This window comes from Corythoichthys intestinalis, chromosome 14, assembly GCF_030265065.1.
Source record: "Corythoichthys intestinalis isolate RoL2023-P3 chromosome 14, ASM3026506v1, whole genome shotgun sequence".
NCBI lineage: Eukaryota > Metazoa > Chordata > Actinopteri > Syngnathiformes > Syngnathidae > Corythoichthys > Corythoichthys intestinalis.
In genome coordinates this window covers 18,678,265-18,697,652 of record NC_080408.1, presented here as the reverse complement: position 1 = coordinate 18,697,652, position 19,388 = coordinate 18,678,265, and the positions used below count along the sequence as shown (strand labels likewise).

The window sequence follows — 19,388 nt, the reverse complement described above, 5'->3', positions numbered from 1 at the left end:
TTTGAAGCTTGATAATATTTATTTAACTTGCTAGGATAAACATTCAATAGAAAAAAAATAAGATTGAATAGTTTTATGTTTGAAAATTCAACACAAACAGCAGCTACGGTCATAGGCGTTTTTGGCCTTCACACATACTATGGTCAAAACATGTTATATACAGTGCAAAATAGTGAGAAAAAAATTATACATATTATCCAACACAAAAAGGGTTTGGAGGATATCTCTTTGTGAAGTTAAGGTATTGTACCCATCACCTTATCAAAGGTATATATGTACATGAAATCAAGCTTCTCGAACACACATCTATATAAAAATTGAAAAGATTCATAGTGAAGAAAAAATGATAAACATTGAAAAAAAAGTATTTTTAAAAATATTGACACATTGTTCAGTTCAATTCCATTTTTTTAGGCATGTGACCCAATAGTTTTTTTTTTTTTTTTTTTTGCGCACTCAATAAAGTTTGTTTTTGAACATGTCACTAAACTGCGTCACATACAACGTCACACAGCCTACTCATCCACCGTTTGCGCGCTGCTGTCACTTCTACTCGCCGAGACGCCGACAGATCCGAGGAAAACAATGACAAATACAGCTCATCCTATTCCTTGAGTTAATGAAATAATGCATTAGCTTGTGCTAAATTTAGTTTTCGATTCATTCGGCACGTTTCAAAGTTGCTCGCTCAATCTAACCGGCCGTTGCTTGCTACGCGTGTCTCCTTTCCCTTAGTTGGTACCTCGCTCGTTTATTAAAAATGTTCACATTAGGTTCGTCCAGCTTGACATCACAACGGCTATTGGATTATGTAGTCTTTTGTGCTGCTTTCGGTTTTGAAAAAAGGACAAGAAATGATGGAAATATGGAGATAGACACATGGTCCATGCAGCGTTTTAATGCATATTTATGAGTGCAATAAAACTATAAAACTCAAATGACATTATCTCCCGTTTTACTTTGTCGATTGACTTCAAATAAAAACTGGTGTGGACATCAACTTCCGTACTTTCAAACGAGAGCAACTAGGGGAACGTGGGTGACGTAATTACAGCGTTACGGGGCTTCAAAGATGATATGCGTAAACGTGTCGCATCCGACACGTTCGGTGTTAAAGGGTTAATGTCTGACCGCTTGTGTTGCCTCGTGATTCACGAAAAATATGCTTTGCTTTAGAATTTTAATGCATCCCAGCAGAGGTTGCGCTAGACTTTTTCGTTGTCTGTCATTTTGACTGACAGGGTCATAAAAATCCGGTCATAATCTATTTTTACCCGTCACTTAAATTTTTAAAATGATGATAATGACATTGTGGTGACCCTTTGTTTGGCATAATTCACCTTCCGTACTTGTGTGTCCATGTTGGCCGAGCGCGTTAGCGGCTACGACACAGTCACGTGACAGAGACACTTAAGAGCCGCGCGCGTTCCGGTGTAGGTTCACTATCCTCTTCCCCTCACTATCCACTCGCTCTCGCTATATAAGCTATATAATTGGCCGAGGAAATGCTGTCCCGTGAAATGCCTGTTTAAAAATGTTCCCGTTGCTACTTCTTACGTTCGCTTAAAAGTGCCCATTTAAAAAGGAAAAGCTATGGATGATATTCCACGCAGAGCGTATTATTAACAAATGTTAAAGTTGTATAAACATATAGCGAGAATAAGGAACGTCACTGACAAGCGCAGGCCCCCGCGAGTGGATAGTGAGGGGAATAGGATAGTGCACCTACACCGGCTTGAATAGAGAGTTCACAGAGAGCAGCAGAGCTAAAGCGGCTGGACACAGCAATTCGAGCTAACAAGACTCTTAACATTTTAGTTTTCATTCATTTTAAATTAAAATTCTGTCCGAACAAGCTTAACAGAGAATCCACACCGTGCCATCACACATCAAGCAGATGAATATGTAACTTTTTCTCCGCAGTGACAAAAAAAATACTGAATGTGGCCCCAGTAGGTAGGTAGCCTACCATATGTAGCATATGGAACAATGAAATTAACAGTTTACCTACTGTGGCCTGAACGTAGTTTCACACCTTCCTCCTGGTGCGCATGGACTTGAATTACGTGCCCGCTTGTGCAGTCCCTGTTTTTTCACCTCTTTTATCAACACCATCGTCGTTTTGGGGCTTTTTGAAGAAACTTCGGACACTCAGTTGCCTTGACATTTTTCAGACTAAGGCAAACGACGTCATGCATCAAGAGAGACAATAGCTAATTAATATGCTCACTCGCCACCCTGTGGTCTGGGGTGTGAATTGCAACCTGTCAAAATGACTGATGGACTTCGGTTTTTTCCGTCACCGTTTCAAAAAATCGGTCAACGACGGAAAATAATACCCTGCATCCCAGGCTTTAATGCATCGCGATGCATTGCCAAATCGAACCGAATCGAATTGTGGCCCTCCGAGTCGTAATCGATCGAATCGTGAGGGCAGTGCCGATGCGCACCCCTAATGGACAGCATTTATTTTATTGTTATTAAGAATTTTTTTGTTATTTTTTAAAAATGATTTTAACTGAATATTATACTCATGTTCTAATTTGAAAAATAAGACTTTTCAATGGAAAAAAGTTATTTTTATTTATTTATTTTTTAACCCAGATATCTCAAAGTAACACATGTTAGAGCTGTAATTGCAATACCGTGATACCGTGAAATTAAATTTGTTAAGTATTTTCTAGGGATGTTTCGAATCAGTCCTCGGAGACCGATGTTTTTGTTTTTTTTTTGCCGTTTTTTTTTTTTGCCGCAGAGCAGATGAATTATTTGGAAGTATTTTTTAATGTAGTTACTCCAGTTACCAAAAGATGTCAGTATTGTGTCGCATTAGCCAATATTGTCTGAGAATCTTACCTGACATTTGATGCCTGCCAAACTGCAAGCACAGGTCTCGGGGTCACAAAAGCCTTGGCAGTCACATCCACAAGCTTCCCTAGACAGACGCAGATTATGAAGCTGTTTCTTCTCCTCCTTGTCTATGCGCTTCACCCCAGACGCCAAGAGAAGAGCCTGCCTCTGCCTGGACGAATATGGCTGCAAGAAGTGTTTCTCTTCCAGCTCATGATCAGTGATGTGGACATCAACGTCCTCAGATGGAACTTGGTCTATTGTAAGGTGACCTGGTTGGCTGCCAACCTGATTGGTTATCTGCCACAATAAAAACAAATTAAGTAAGAAAATGTAGAGAAGGCACAAGATAATTTGAATACTGATAGAAGTAAATGAACTCACATTGTGTTTCAATAGTTCAAATTTCTCCTCTCTTATTCTGAGCAAGTGTCTCTGCCGACGCCGGCTTCTTTGCTCCAACGCATGCTCTGCTACTGTGTACCTGCGAAGCGCGCTGTGCTGCCGTAACATCCCCAGGGTGGCACCACCATGGCTTGGCACACTGGTGAAGCCCTGGCAGCGTGGGAAGCTGAAAACAGCCACTTGGTCGAAACGCACACTCTTTACCCGCCTCGGCTTTTTCACAATTGACCCATCTGAGAGAGGATGAAAAAGAGGGCCAGGAGGAGATGAACATGTGTTATTCTGCTTTTATCATTCTTTTTTTTTTTAATGCCTTGATCATTGATGTAAAAAGCAACCTGGTCCAGCCCCAAATTATTGGGGTCATTTCAGAATCATAGGACATTTTGAGTCTCCCCATTCAAATTTTAAAGGGAACCTCTGACTTAAAGACTTGTCGGCTCTAATAAGCCACAATTGTTATGTTTTACTAAAATATGTTATTAGAAACATAAAATATTGCCATTGATTTAAAAATCTATAATATTTGGTATGTTTTGACCTACGGAGGGCGCCATGTTTTAAGCGCGCAATGGACGCTCGGGGTGATGACATAGATTGTCACTAGGGTTGTTCCGATCATGTTTTTTGCTCCCGATCCGACCCCGATCGTTTTAGTTTGAGTATCTGCCGATCCCGATAGTTCCTGATCCGATTGCTTTTTTTTTGCTCCTGATTCAATTCCAACCATTCCCGATAATTTTTCCCGATCATATACATTTTGGCAATGCATTAAGAAAAAAAAAAATGAATATAACTCGGACGAATATATACATTCAACATACAGTACATACAGTGGGGAGAACAAGTATTTGATACACTCACAATACACTCACAATGTCAGTGTATCAAATACTTGTTCTCCCCACTGTAAGTACTGTATTTGTTTATTATGACAATAAATCCTCAAGATGGCATTTACATTATTAACATTCTTTCTGTGAGAGGGATCCACAGATAGGAAGACTTGTAATTCTTAAAGGATAAATGTGACTTTGTATATTGTGACTAAATATTGCCATCTAGTGTATTTGTTGAGCTTTCAGTAAATGATACTGTAGCCATTTAACTGTTCTGCCCAAATGCATGATGAGTGCAACCATGACAGTGCGTAATGGCACCAATTGATATATCTTCTCTGCGTTGGGTGTTAAGAAAAAGATCAACTACTACCTTGCTTCCCCACATTGCTTCCCACGATATTTCTAATTGTTGAGAGAGGGATTGTAAGGCTTTAGCCAATTAAAAAAAAAGGCTCCAAAGACTGCCAAAATTCACTCTACTTATTTTACGCTGCCTTTTAGCTCTATATATAGGTAAAACGGCGCCATTATAGATTGAACGCAACAATGCGTGAGTAGGTCGTGCAGCGCATGTATTAATTGCGTTAAATATTTTAACATGATTAATAAAAAAAAAATTATTTACCGCCGTTAACGCGATAAATTTGATAGCCCTACTTTAAGCAAAAACTAAAGACTCTGGATGAGTGTAAGACATTTTGTCTGTAACGTTAAATACATTTAGAAAACGATTTTATTAAAAAATATATATTAAAAAAAAGGCATGTCCAATATTTTTTTGCCGATTCCGATAATTTGAAAATGACGTGATCGGACCCGATCGATTGGGATTCCGATATTCTTTAATTGTCACGGTCACTCGATGAATACTACTACGATGACTGCAATTCCGTCTACGCGGAGAGACGTCCAACACGTACTCATCAGGTAAAAGCGGCGAGTACTTATTATTTGTATTTTTATTGAGTCTTTTATTACCTTGTCATTGCCTCAAAATATTTTTTGCATATGTTTTCCTCTCAAATTTAAAAAAATGTGTTTTCTAGTTGTAGCTTTAAAGCAGATTGTTGATCTGGTGACCACATTAGTCACGTAGCATATTTAAACTACCCTCATTTGATATTACTACATTTAAGTATTTTCTTAAGCATGTTTAGTATGTTCTGTCTGTTGCAATCTAAACAAAACAAGCTGAAAGCGCACGGTAGTACTTTGAGTGTCAAATTCGCCTCTTGTAGACATTTCGCCGGTGTAGCACATTTTGGCAGAGCACTGTTTTTGTTCCTACTCTCATCTCGTCGCATCCAGTCTTTCCTGTTCATTTTGCATTTGCTGCTTGTTTTGTGCAATATCGACAGTGCTGTCATGGTCATGAATGTAATAATGTTCCTCTTGGGTTGAATTTGAAAGGGTTGAACAGATGACATGTTTATGTCGCTATTATACTCTGGAAGCCCGGCAGTGTAACCATGTGACGTCACTGCCCTGCGACGTCATCAACAATGGCGACCTACTAGTTAAACTAATTTTACAAATTGTATAAAAATGAAAACATCAACAGGGGTTTCAATATCAAATTATTTTAACTCATAATAATGTTTATCTTTTAAGAACTACAAGTCTTTCTATCCCTAAGATCCCTTTAAATCAGGGGTGCTAAAGTCCAGTCCTCGAGAGCCCCTATCCAGCTTGTTTTCCATTTCTCCCTCCTCCAACACACCTGATTCAAATAATCAGGATCATTATCAGGCTCCTGCAGAGCTTACTGATGAGCTGATCATTTGATTCAGGTGTGTTCAAGGAGGGAGACATGGAAAACAAGCTGGATAGGGGCTCTCGAGGACCGGACTTGAGCACCCCTGCTTTAAATAAACCACATTAATAATAATAAAGATTTCTGCAGTTTCTAAGTAAATGTACTTGTCTTGAGATTAAAAATCTATATACCAAGAAAAGAATGCTTGAAAATATATAGTTTGGAGTTCCCCATAAAATTACATATTTGTATTTTTTTTCCTCAAATAAATCATGTAATAAAAAGATATATTACTGATCTATAAACTGAACCAATCAAGCCTTCGATAAGTAAACCGTACCTATTACTACTAAAAACAACAACAACAAAAAACTGGGGTAAAGGCTTATTTCTTAAGAATGTTGAATCCAAAATGTGGTCCAACTCTGTAATGACCCATTCCTTGATCACATTTTCATTTAAAGTTGTGTCCACGAACATCTTCAAACTGAAAAATTACAAGTTAATAGCTTGTAAATCTTTTTACATTTTTACATTCTTCTTGTTGGAACAGTATGACATCTCCTATCACGCCTATGCAGATGACACACAACTGTACATTTCTGTGTCCCCACATGATTATAGTCCCTTAGTCTCCCTGAGTAAATGCATTCATCAAATCAATGAATGGATGTGCCAGAATTTTCTCCAGTTAAATGTGGAGAAGACAGAGGTGATCATTTTTGGGCCCAAAAAGGAAAGGTCAAAGATAATCAGGCAACTTAGCACAATGTCACTTACAGCTACAAATCAAGTCCGAAACCTTGGCGTAATTATTGACTCAGACCTAAAATTTGATAGCCATCTAAAGTCCGTCACTAAATCCGCTTATTACCACCGAAAAAATATAACCAGAATTAAGGGGCTTCTGACTCAACAAGACATGGAAAAACATATGCATGCATTCATTTTCAGCAGATTGGACTATTGCAACGGTATATTTACGGGTCTTGATAAAAAAATCAGTCAGGAAGCTGCAGCTAGTACAGAATGCTGCAGCCAGAGTCCTCACAAATACAAGGAAGCTGGACCACATTACACCGGTTTTGAAATCGCTACACTGGCTTCCAGTGAGTCAAAGGATAGACTATAAAATACTACTGCTCGTCTACAAAACACTTAATAGCCTTGGACCAAAATGCATGCTTGACTTGTTAGATTCCTATGAGACATCTAGACCCCTAAGGTCGTCTGGAACCGGTCTTCTGCATATTCCAAGAACAAGAACCAAGCAGGGTGAGGCAGCATTTAGTTATTGTGCTCCTCACCTCTGGAACAAGTTACCTGAACGTCTGAAGTATGCTCAAACTGTTAGCTCTTTTAAATCAGGGCTAAAAACGCTTTTGTTTAGCACTGCATATCCATAACTGGCTATATATTTCAATCTACCTGCTTTCTATTCCTCTTGTGCTTATCTCCATTGCTGATTTGAATTATTATTAGTAGTAGTAGTTTTTGTTATATTTTTGTTTTATTTTTATTTATTTATTTTTATTCTATTTGTGATTAAATGCGATTTTTTTTGTCTTGGTTTTTACGTTGTATTGATTTAAATGTGATTTTTATGCTCTTCATCTTTCATCTGATGTAAAGCACTTTGAATTGCCTTGTGTTGAATTGTGCTTTGCCTTGCCTTGCCTTGTTCCCGATTCATGCAGTTGATTAGAAGGAGTGATGAAATGAATACATCATGCTAAAAGGTAATAGCATTTTTTATAAAGGTGCACGATAGAGTATCTGTCAGGCATGTGAAAAATTGTCAAAACAATTTTCAAAATATCAATTTCCAGGCAACAAATAAAAATACATTTAAACTGCAAATTAGACCAAGTTTTGAATAATCTTGTCCCGCCACCTCTTAAACTAGAGAGTCTTAGGAGACTTGATGTGAATTTTGATTTGTGACGAAAATTTGCTGTTGAGGGCCCTGGGTGGCCAAATTGACAACATGTGGTTTGAGTTGATAGCAAATTCCTGCTAAGGAATTTGTTGCAGCAACCCAAAAAAAATCGCAGGGACAAAATTAAACAACACATGATAGAAACCTCAAATCAATTAGTTAATGCATCATTATACAGCTTTATCTAACAGTTTGTTTTCAAAAAGATTTTCTGACCTTCACACATAATTGAGGATGAACGCTTTTCCCACTAGTCAGTAAACAAGTGAAGCCAGCTGACTAAGCTAATCTCAGGCTGTGTCTGCATTTCTAAAAAGCGTGCTCTGCACTGGGCCCCTCTTTACACCGTGACTCAGTTGGGAGACTTCATAACAGCTTTAAAAACAGGCATGAAACATTTTCGTAAAGCATCACGCTGACAGATTCATTGAACAATTAAAACTAAGGTTGTCCGATATTATCCGGTAGCCAATAATATCGGCCGACAAAAGCATTTTATAATGATATCAGAAAGCATCAATATCAGTTTTGGCCAAAATGCATAGTGCCCTCAAAGCGAATGTAGTAGCCTTCACTTCATTAGATGTCTCCAACCAAAGATGCTTAGGATTTGTTATGTGAGCAGATGATTTCCATTCATGGTGCAAAAATTAAACAACAAATTGAAAAATAATGAATTATAAACTCATTACATATACAGTGGGGCAAATAAGTATTTAGTCAACCACTAATTGTGCAAGTTCTCCCACTTGAAAATACATATTAGAGAGGCCTATAATTGTGAACATGAGTAAACCTCAACCATGAGACACAGAATGTGGGGGAAAAAAACAAAATCACATTGTTTGATTTTTAAAGAATGTATTTGCAAATCATGGTGGAAAATAAGTATTTGGTCAATAGCAAAAGTTCATCTCAACGCTTTGTTATGTACCCTTTTTTGGCAATAACGGAGGCCAAACGTTTTCTGTAACTCTTCACAAGCTTTTCACACACTGTTGCTGGTATTTTGGCCCATTCCTCCATGCAGATCTCCTCTAGAGCAGTGAGGTTTTGGGGCTGTTGTTGGGCAACACGGACTTTCAACTCCCTCCACAGATTTTCTATGGGGTTGAGATCTGGAGACTGGCTAGGCCACTCCAGGACCTTGAAATGCTTCTTACGAAGCCACTCCTTTGTTGCCCTGGCTGTGTGCTCGGGATCATTGTCATGCTGAAAGACCCAGCCACGTCTCATCTTCAATGCCCTTGCTGATGGAAGGAGATGTTCACTCAAAATCTCTCGATACATGCCCCCATTTATTCTTTCCTTTACACAGATCAGTCGTCCTGGTCCCTTTGCAGAAAAACAGCCCCAAAGCATGATGTTTCCACACCCATGCTTCACAGTGGGTAGGGTATTCTTTGGATGCAATTCAGTATTCTTTCTCCTCCAAACACGAGAACCTGTGTTTCTACCAAAAAGTTCTATTTTGGTTTCATCTGACCATAACACATTCTCCAATTCCTCTTCTGGATCATCCAAATGCTCTCTAGTGAAAACGGAGACGGGTCTGGATGTGTACTGGCTTCAGCAGGGGGACACGTCTGGCAGTGCAGGATTTGAGTCCCTGGCGGTGCATTGTGTTACAGATAGTAGCCTTTGTTACTGTGGTCCCAGCTCTCTGTAGGTCATTCTCTAGGTCCCACCATGTGGTTCTGGGATTTTTGCTCAAAATACCAGAAACAGTGTGTGAAAAGCTTGTGAAGAGTTACAGAAAACGTTTGGCCTCCGTTATTGCCAACAAAAGGTACATAACAAAGTATTGAGATTAACTTTTGGTATTGACCAAATACTTATTTTCCACCATGATTTGCAAATAAATTCTTTAAAAACCAAACAATGTGTTTTTTTCCACATTCTGTCTCTCATGGTTGAGGTTTACCCATGTTGACAATTACATGCCTCTCTAATATTTTCAAGTGGGAGAACTTGCACAGTTAGTGGTTGACTAAATACTTATTTGCCTCACTGTAGCAATACCACGTAAAGTGCACGACCACACAAATTGGTATCCGTTTGATATCAGTATCGGATTTTTAGAGTTGGACAATATCGGAATATCGCTTATCGGTCAAGAAGTTATTATCGGACAACTCTTAAGTAAAACAATTTGCAACTTAACTAACAACATTTTTGACTTTTTAATGGTTAAATACATTCCACATTATCCTAATGCTCATGCAAATGAATTTCTGCACAAGCAGACAGAAAGTCGTGAGGTGAAAATGTCTCCGTACATTATCAAAAACAGCCCTGAGGTTTGCATTTTCATATCAGCAAGTCATAATCGTGCTGCTTCAGGGTGATAAGAGACACGTATAAAACATTAATGGGAAGTGGCCAGATAAGGAAGGAGCTTGCAGTATTTGAAAAGACGGCTTGTCGGTTTGGATACTCACTGGATAAACTGGTGGTCGCAGAGGATCTGTGAACTGTAAAATTTGACATTTTGGGGGAATTGCTCTCCCTGTAGGACCCCCACTCTGAAGACGGTGGTGAAGGAGATGGTAAAGAGGAATAAGAGTAGGTGGGGTTTTCCTCAACTGCTGCAAACATCCGCTTCAGGACACCTGCCATTGTTTTGACGGTGGTGGTTGACATACATTCTGCATGAAAACAAAGTTACACATTTACACACAAAAATATACAACACAGTGGCCAGATCCGGCCCCCCACATCATTTTGTGTGGCCCGTGAAAGCGAATCTCGTGCATTATGTCGGTCTCTGAAATAGGAGTGGGAACCTCTTGGTACCTCAAGATACGATTCGATTTGCGATACAAAGCTCACGATAACGATGATCTGACGATATGGCGATACAACGATTATCGATACATTGGTCAGGAAATCCTTCTAGGATATTCTTCAAACAACTAATAAACAGATAAACAAGCTTCTGCTGTGAATTGGAATGAGTTTATCACTTGTAGACGTCCAATCCGTTTCAACGTCGGTAGTGGCAGCCAATGCCAGGCAATGAGGTAATTTTGGGCCAAAACAGGAAAGGTCAAAGATAAGCAGGCACCTTAGCACAATGTCACTTACAGCTACAAATCAAGTCAGAAACCTTGGCGTAATTATTGACTCAGACCTAAAATTTGATAGCCATCTAAAGTTCGTCACTAAATCTGCTTATTACCACCTAAAAAATATAGCCACAATTAAGGGGCTTCTGACTCAACAAGACATGGAAAAACTTATGCATGCATTCACTTTCAGCAGATTGGACTGCTGCAATGGTATATTTACAGGTCTTGATAAAAAATCAGTCAGGAAGCTGCAGCTAGTACAGAATGCTGCAGCCAGCGTCCTCAAAAATACATGGAAACTGGACCACATTACACCAGTTTTGAAATCGTTACATTAGCTTCCAGTGAGTCAAAGGATAGACTATAAAGTACTCCTTCTCGTCTACAAAACACTTAATGGCCTTGGACCAAAATACATGCTTGATTTGTTAGATTCCTATGAAACATCTAGACCCCTAAGGTTGTATGGAACCGGTCTCCTGTATGTTCCAAGAACAAGAACCAAGCAGGGTGAGGCAGCATTTAGTTATTATGCTCCTCACCTCTGGAACACGTTACTTGAAGGTCTGAAGTATGCTCAAACTGTTAGCTCCTTTAAATCAGGGCTAAAAACGCTTTTGTTTAACACTGCATATCTATAACTGTCTATATATGTCAATCTATTTGCTTTCAATTCCTCTTGTGCTTATCTCCATTGCTGATTTCAATTATTAGTAGTAGTTTTTGTTTTATTCTTTTATTCTATTTGTGATTAAATGTGATTTTTATGTATCATTTTTAGGGCTGTCAAACGATTAAAATTTTTAATCGAGTTAATTACAGCTTAAAAATTAATCGTAATTAATCGCAATTAATCGCAATTCAAACCATCTATAAAATATGCCATATTTTTCTGTAAATCATATATATATTCTGTAAAATAAATTGTTGGAATGGAAAGATAAGACACAAGATGGATATATATACATTCAACATACGGTACATAAGGACTGTAGTGGGCATTTCACTCTACTGTCATTTAAATCTATCTATGCTGTCCTCACTCCGAAGCGTCTACTTTTTCCAAAGCTAGACAGCTAGTGAACGACGCCTTAATAATTAGACTTCTTCCTTTTTCATCTGCTTTATTAATAAAATGGCCTCAAACCATTGTCCTCTTTAGACCGTCGTAAAACTACAAAAAAAAAAAGTACACAGGCATTGCATTAGCAACAACGTTAGCTTAGCACGCTATAGAGGTTCACTAAACATAAACAAAAAGCGTCTCATCCAAAAATATAACATTTCGCTTACTAACATAATATGTACATTCTTTAAAACAACCATACTTACGGACAAATCTTGTCCAAGGATCATATAAGCACAACATTATCAGCCCGAGACGTCGTGCAGCCATAATGAACTGGCAAGAAAACAATAAACCATGTCGCAAAGCGACCACAAGAGTTCACTGTTGGACAGCACAAAAAGCCTTGCTGTAAAACTTACCAAAAGGCAGAATACTTTCTGAGCGGGACATGTGCGTTAATTGAGTCAAATATTTTAACGTGATTAATTAAAAAAATTAATTACCGCACGTTAACGCGATAATTTTGACAGCCCTAATAATTTTATTTCCTATTTTGATTGTCTTTGTTTTTACTTTGTACTGATTTTAATGTGATTTTTATGATCTTCATGTGATGTAAAGCACTTTGAATTGCCTTGTGTTGAATTGTGCTATATAAATAAATTTGCCTTGCCTTGCAATTTAAGGTCATTTTCCTGTTGATTTCCAGTTACTTCCTGTTGATTTTGGGGTATTTTATTGGTCTCTTCCTGTTCAGTTTGAGTTACAGAACAGGACACGCTGGGGAGACGATGTTTCCCAGTTGGACTGGGGATGCTTTGGGATCCCCTCAGAAGAGCTGGATGAAGTTGCTGGGGTGAGGGAAATTTGTGCTTCACTGCTGAAACTGCTGCCCCCGCGACCTGATGGACTTAGTAAGGCAATTTAGATTTCTAAATTTTATACTGGCAGTCTTAAAATTCAAGGTTAAGGGCCGGTATTGCCATTAAATTACAAAAAAAAAAAAAAGTCCCTGGGTATCATTCAATTTCTTGCGTATACTGTATATAATAAAATGTGGCCATCATGCATTTATGGTAGACAAAACGGACTGCCAAAGGAAACTGTAACTACAATGTGGCCGCAACAAAGATGGATTTGATACACCTGCACTTTTGAGTTGACTTACTTTACTCATATAACCAGAGGTGGTGAGGGTAACCAAAAATTTTACTAAAGTAAGAGTAGCGTTACTTCAAAATAATATCACTGAAGTAAAAGTAGTCATCCAATGAATGTACTCAAGTAGAAGTAAAAAAGTATCCAGTGAAAAGAATACTGAAGTAATGAGTAACATTGTGAGTAACTGCTTATTTTTCTTTTTTTTTTTTTTTTTTAAACAATGGAATTTTTTTTTCTCTCAGCACTAACTTATCTATATGAACTGTTGTTATGATTAGAGGTGTGCAAAATTTCCGATTCTTAGATTATTCGCGATTCGGCCGTGGAAGATTCGAGAACGATTCACAAACATCCAAATTCCGATTATTGAAATATGCCAAGTAAAGCGGAAGTACAACACACTCAGCGCGCTGCGCGGTCAATGAGCAACGGAGCGAGAGTAGCTAAACATCATGCTTCTCATTACCCGGCCCCTCGGGTAATGCCAATGCTCAACTCACGGCTCTAGCTCAACTCATGCCACGAGATAAAAAAAACACAACAACATACCTGAAGCTGCTACAAAAGTACGTCATCCACATAATGTTACGGTAGATATCATTTATATAAGACTAGATGCACTATGGTAGCGGTAGCGTTTGCAGCACATCTACAAAAAGCTAGATGCAAACGTAGTAAACGGCCGCCATCTTAAAGCAGTACACTTCTCTGCAAGGCTGTTGTAGCGAACCTTCCAAAAACCTAATTAACTTTTTATCTAAAATACTCCTAAATCGATAAAATATTGACTTGAATCTATCTTTAAAATAGTTTTAAAACTTTCACATGTCGAAAGTTGACAAAACGGAAATTATGGATTAACGGGAGCAATTTTAACAACTTTAACGGTTGATTCACAACATTAAATTAATTGAATGTAGTTTAAAGCTGCTGATACAGAATGGGGACTGGAGTTTTTTTATTTACTGTTATTTTTGTATATTTGTTTACTGCTATATGTTAACTTGATACTGAAATAGTAGTTTGGTTTAGCCTGAGAGTATTTTTGAACAATTTTGGAACAAATGTACAAAATATTAAAAAAAAAAAAAAAAAAAAAAGGGGGGGGGGTGCATCAATAATCGTTTTAGAATCGAATCGGACCATCTGAATCGTAATCGTAATCGAATCGTTAGGTGCCCAAAGATTCCCAGCTCTAGTTATGATACTGTGGAATAACCCATTACATAACCACATTAAGCCGAAGAAATACAAAAAAAAAATTTTTTAAATCATTGAATTCCGGCAAGAGAGAAAAAAAAAAGATAGAAATGAAGAATTATTCATCCAAAGAGCATGAGTGCTCGCTAGTGGAGAAAATAGTTCCTAGTTTGAATAATGAACACTGTAGTTCCTTCATAGTTACTACAGTATTATGAAATTAAAAGGATCATTTCCGTGGTCAATCGGTGTCGAATAAAAATGGGGGAGAGGTTTAAATCTGCGCTTTCGAGTCATGTTGAGGGCCGCGCTCTATGTCAAATACTCACTTTTTTACGTGATTGAGCAGGCTGGCGTGATCATATAACGGCAAGCTTGTGTCTGATTGGTGTAATGGAGTCATGTGATTATGGTTGCGACGTCTCATTGGTGAAATTGGTAATGCTACCCTTGGCATCGCTGGCAAAAAAATAATAAATCTAATATGTAGAATAAACAGGAAAAATGTAACGAGACTTGTGTAGCCCAAAGTAGCGGAGTAAGACTGTTTTTACTATAAGACGGAAGTCGATGCGACCGCTTTTGAGCGAATTCTGCAAAGAAGGCAGAGGGAAAAAAAGACAAAAAGTTTTGTCCGAGTGAAAAATAAAAGAAAAGCTACCAGGGATAAAAGGATAATAAAGAATAAACATTGGCCCTGCTTTTACTCGCTCGCATGACAAACTCCTGGAGGTGGAGGGTGGGGGGGATAAGCCACACTAAGCTTGCTAACCGGTTGCTAACCGTCATATGCTATTGTTTAGCCACATCTGGATTTATTACCTTATTACTATTTATCCTTCACTCAGCCGCTGGAAACAAAAATGTTGTTTAATCCATCTGCAGGCGACCGGGAGATCATGATTTTACGACACTGTGCGGGTGTGCGCTGGTCCTCATAGAAAATGCAGTCTTCCTTAAGGCAAAACACTACCGCTTTTGTCCACCAGCGTCGCTAAAATCGACCAAAACTGAAAAGTCACCTAGTGTTGCTTTAAGAAAAAGCATATCGATAACACTTATCCTGATGATGACATTGAACAGAAATTGTCCAATAAACAGATGATTGAAGTCAATTTGACACAAAAAATTATGAGCGCCTTTCTTTTCCGGGCAGCATAACATTAACATTCCAATGATTCTTCGTGTTTGTGGTGAAGACAATGGGGGGGAATGGGAGGGACTGGTGGGGGTTAAGAAGCTGCTACTTTGGTGACGTCAATGTTGAAGATTTATCCAAAGACAAAAGTAAAATCATATGACGGTTTTTCAAGGCTACTTGTTACAAGTAGCACATAATGAAATGGCAGTGCTTGCAATTTTTATAAAGTCAGTTTGTAGAATGGGTTAACTTTTACTTTTGGAAGGCATTAATGGCATCTCACGGCTATAATGTGACTGATTTCAAAGGATCAAATAATGGCAGTAAAAGGCACTTTTATCTAACTGGAATAACACTGTCTTTGATTCAATATAGTAGGGGAGAATGGGGTTAATTGTTAAATTTTTTACTCTTTCATGAATATCTTTCCATTAACAGATCTTAGAAGAGCCATTCATTTATTACTGGGAAGCTTAACATCTTCGCCTGGATCTGACATCCTTTGCATTTTTCAACTACAGTATTTCTGTACTGTGACTTATTATCAAATAAAGACAGGCCAAAACTTTAGGGATGTTTGTCACACCATCAACTGTTTAAAGGATTTTTACAGTACAGGGCACAGAGAAATTGCTTTGAAATGGCTGTGACAACCAACCCCATCTGATGTTTTTGGATAAAAGCTAAACTAACAGCTAGCAAGCAACTGAGAAGCTACTGTATGTGAATTTAAGCTAATATTAACGGTAATGGTAACACTTTTATAACTAGAAAGCTATTGTGTAAAAGCCCCAAAAAAGAATAGTGAAGAGCTTAAATTTTTTAAATGGACCATAAAAATATAATTGCCTCTCACCTCAGAGGTCTCAAACTGAAAGAGGTGGGTAGGGTAGCCAAAAATATTACTCAAGTAAGAGTAGCGTTACTTTGAATTAAAAGTAAAAGTAGTCATCCTAAAAATTACTCAAGTACAAGTAAAAAGTATTTGGTGTAAAGAATACTCAAGTAACGAGTAACTGCTTAAAATGTCTGTTTTTTTTTTTTTTTTATAATGGTATATTTTTTCTCAGCACAACCTCATCTATATGACTTGCTATTTTTATACTGTAATTAAACCTATTACATGACCATATTAGGGCAAGAAAACATACAAAAATCATTAAATGCTGACAAAAAAATCTACAGAAATGAAACATCACTTGTCCAAAGAGCATGAGTGGAGAAAACATATTTTGTACCATGAAATTAAAACGATCATATCTCCGGTTTTACTGTGGTCTATCGGTGCCACGCAAAAACTGGGAGAGCCTGCGACTTTTAGTAATGTTGATGGCAGCAGACACAGCTTATTTTTTCGGCGCTTTAAAGAAGTCACGTGATTGAGTAGGCCGGCGTGATAATAGGACCACCAGATTGGTGAAAAGGTGTCCTCTTTTTCAGTTGGAATAAAAACCTGCATCCACTGGGGCACACTGAGAACCGGTTAGAGACCCCTACATATAAGTGATGTGTCACTATACCTGTACTTCTCAAATAGTGATAGAGCAATGCCGGGGGTGGCACTCGTGACCTCTGGGAACATACTTTTTTTGCCGTACTAGAACAAAGTGTACTATCACATCCACTCAGTGGTTGGCAGTGGTGCTCTCATTTTCAGAGTGTGCGCAATATTTTTAAAGCAAACAAGAGGATAGAGCTATGAAGAGCTGTGCGCCGTTTTCCGGCCAGGCTCACGGGGCGACCCACTGTATTCTCCGGTTCTCACATGTCCGCCCGAGAAGTGCCATTTTCGGCTTGGGTTTGTCACGACGACCGCACTCACCTCCGGTTCTATCCCGGCCGCCAAGAATACGCTGTTTTCGGGCTGTTTGGATTTGACTTTTAATACAGTGGGAGACGAGGAAAGACCACTCTGTTTACTGTGTCTAAAAATGTTTGTAGCGGGCAGCGGAAAGTCAAATCAATTAAGACGTCACTTAAAAGATATGAGACCCCAATCTCATTGATAAGCCGCTTGATTGTTTTTCGCCGAAGACGTGACAAATATTGACAACAATCGTCCCGCTTTGTCAGTGTTACATCAGTAAATCAGTGAGCACTGTTAGCATGCTCAGTGCAAAATAACCCCACACCATTGCAAACATTGCAAAGGAGCTGATACTGCGAGCAGCAAAAATACAAACTGTCCCTCTGTTCAATGACCCTGTCGTTTTACTTCTATTCAGTTTTGTTTTTTTCGGTCAAATTTTTTGGCATACTGTCCTTATGTTGCTAATCAATTTGAATTTATTATTATTTATTGATTTCATAACATTTTTTTCCAGTATGAAATGGTCAAAAAATATATACAAAAAAGTATGTGAGTGTGTTTTTAGTTTGGATGTAATGTTTCTTTCTTTTTTTTATTAAATTCAGGCAAATTGATGCACTTTAAGTCTTTTCTGTTACAAACAAAACAATGTTAATGAAGGCGAACTTTATTGTAAGTTGATATATGTTACTTTTTTTCTTTAATAGAAAAAATGACACAGTGTTTGGCAGAGGTGTATGTACTTATAGTAGTAATTCTATAGACAAATGATACTATTTACAGTGGTGGCGGAGAGTTTGGGGGGATGCAAAATATTTACGTCTTCCTGGGGTGGGGGGGCAACAGAAAATAATTGAGGAGCACTGCACTGTACAGTGAAAGCAATTTACCGGTATTTTTTTTTCTGGGCACAATTTTTATCATTTCAAAACTGATATTGGGCAACACTGCCCTCTGGTGGTGAAGCTGTAACAACGGTGGCAACCAACCCATGGGACAAGCAACCAAGTTTTCCCCTAATTGAAAATAAATGGCAAATCCACCCAAATATGACATATTCTGAATGAGGCAGGCTGCTGATCAGCAAGTAAGTCAACGATTACAATTCCAGCTTTCATAGTCTGTGTGGTATCAAACAAATATTCAAGATTCAGGAAGTTTAAAATGTAAAACACTTCACGTTAGGGTATTCAACCATATACCAAATAAGCACAGCTTCTACTTGATCTGAGCTGACAGGTTGCTTTCCCCACAATCCTCAACTAACACAGCCATCCACTATGTTTATGTGTGTGTGCATGTGTGTGTCGCTCAAACAACAAATTTGCAATAAAACAAGAAGCAGCATTCAGGCAGTATCCAGATGCCTCGGTAGACAAATGACTCACTGCCTTTTCCCACCCATTTACCATCACACTTAATGTATTTAGTACAGTCTCTTGGATCAGAAAGATACTGTGGTATTCACTGGGAGCACATCTATTATTTAAAGGCCCAAGCACAAGCAAGCTGGAGGGGACCCACACTTGCCAATGAGGGTGTTTATTCAAAGTGTAACAGTACAACAGCATGCACAAAAAGCCACTGTGCTGCACTTACAGAAATATTGTGAGTTTTGACTGGAGGGGTCGTTTCCTGCAACACTATAATAACAGTCACTATGCGTCTGACCCCTTAACCCCTTGCAGAGAAATGTCAGTTACAATGACAACACTGTTCTGGCTTTCTGAACTACACACACGTTGATTGGCATGTTTCAAACTTGTGCCTGAAGCAGAGTCGCTGGTCCAAATAATGTCACTCTATCAAAAAATTACGAATTTTGCCAGATTTCCTTTTATAATATTGGTAATTTGTGCGGTACTATACTGTAGTTTAATAATGATGTAATAATAATAATAATAATAATTAAAAAAAAAATTAAACATAAAAGAGCAAAACCGCCAGGCAGTTCAAACATACAGTACGTGACTTTTAAACAAAATACTCACCACAATTTCAGAGGCAGCATAATGACGAAAAAAAGGTTGTCTATTGTAGAGTTGCCGATCTCTTGCAGACAGCTGCGCCTCTCGTGTGTGTTTGTGTGAAGCTAATGTTTCACTGTAGTAGCAGCAGATACAGGCAGGCAGTCAGCGTGAACG

At 38.3% G+C, this 19,388-nt stretch overlaps 1 protein-coding gene across 1 annotated transcript in view; it reads right to left on the bottom strand.

Moving 5' to 3' along the window:
- The window catches only part of LOC130929553 (cysteine/serine-rich nuclear protein 1-like), a 24,122-nt gene extending 4,734 nt beyond the window's left edge, over window positions 1-19,388 (bottom strand). The window contains exons 1-4 of the mRNA XM_057856785.1: window positions 19,236-19,388; window positions 10,234-10,440; window positions 3,235-3,488; window positions 2,857-3,150 (exon numbers count right to left, since the gene is read on the bottom strand). Of these exons, the coding sequence (XP_057712768.1) occupies window positions 2,857-3,150; window positions 3,235-3,488; window positions 10,234-10,435 (750 nt within the window). The 5' untranslated portion in view covers window positions 10,436-10,440; window positions 19,236-19,388. The remainder of the gene's footprint in view (window positions 1-2,856; window positions 3,151-3,234; window positions 3,489-10,233; window positions 10,441-19,235) is intronic.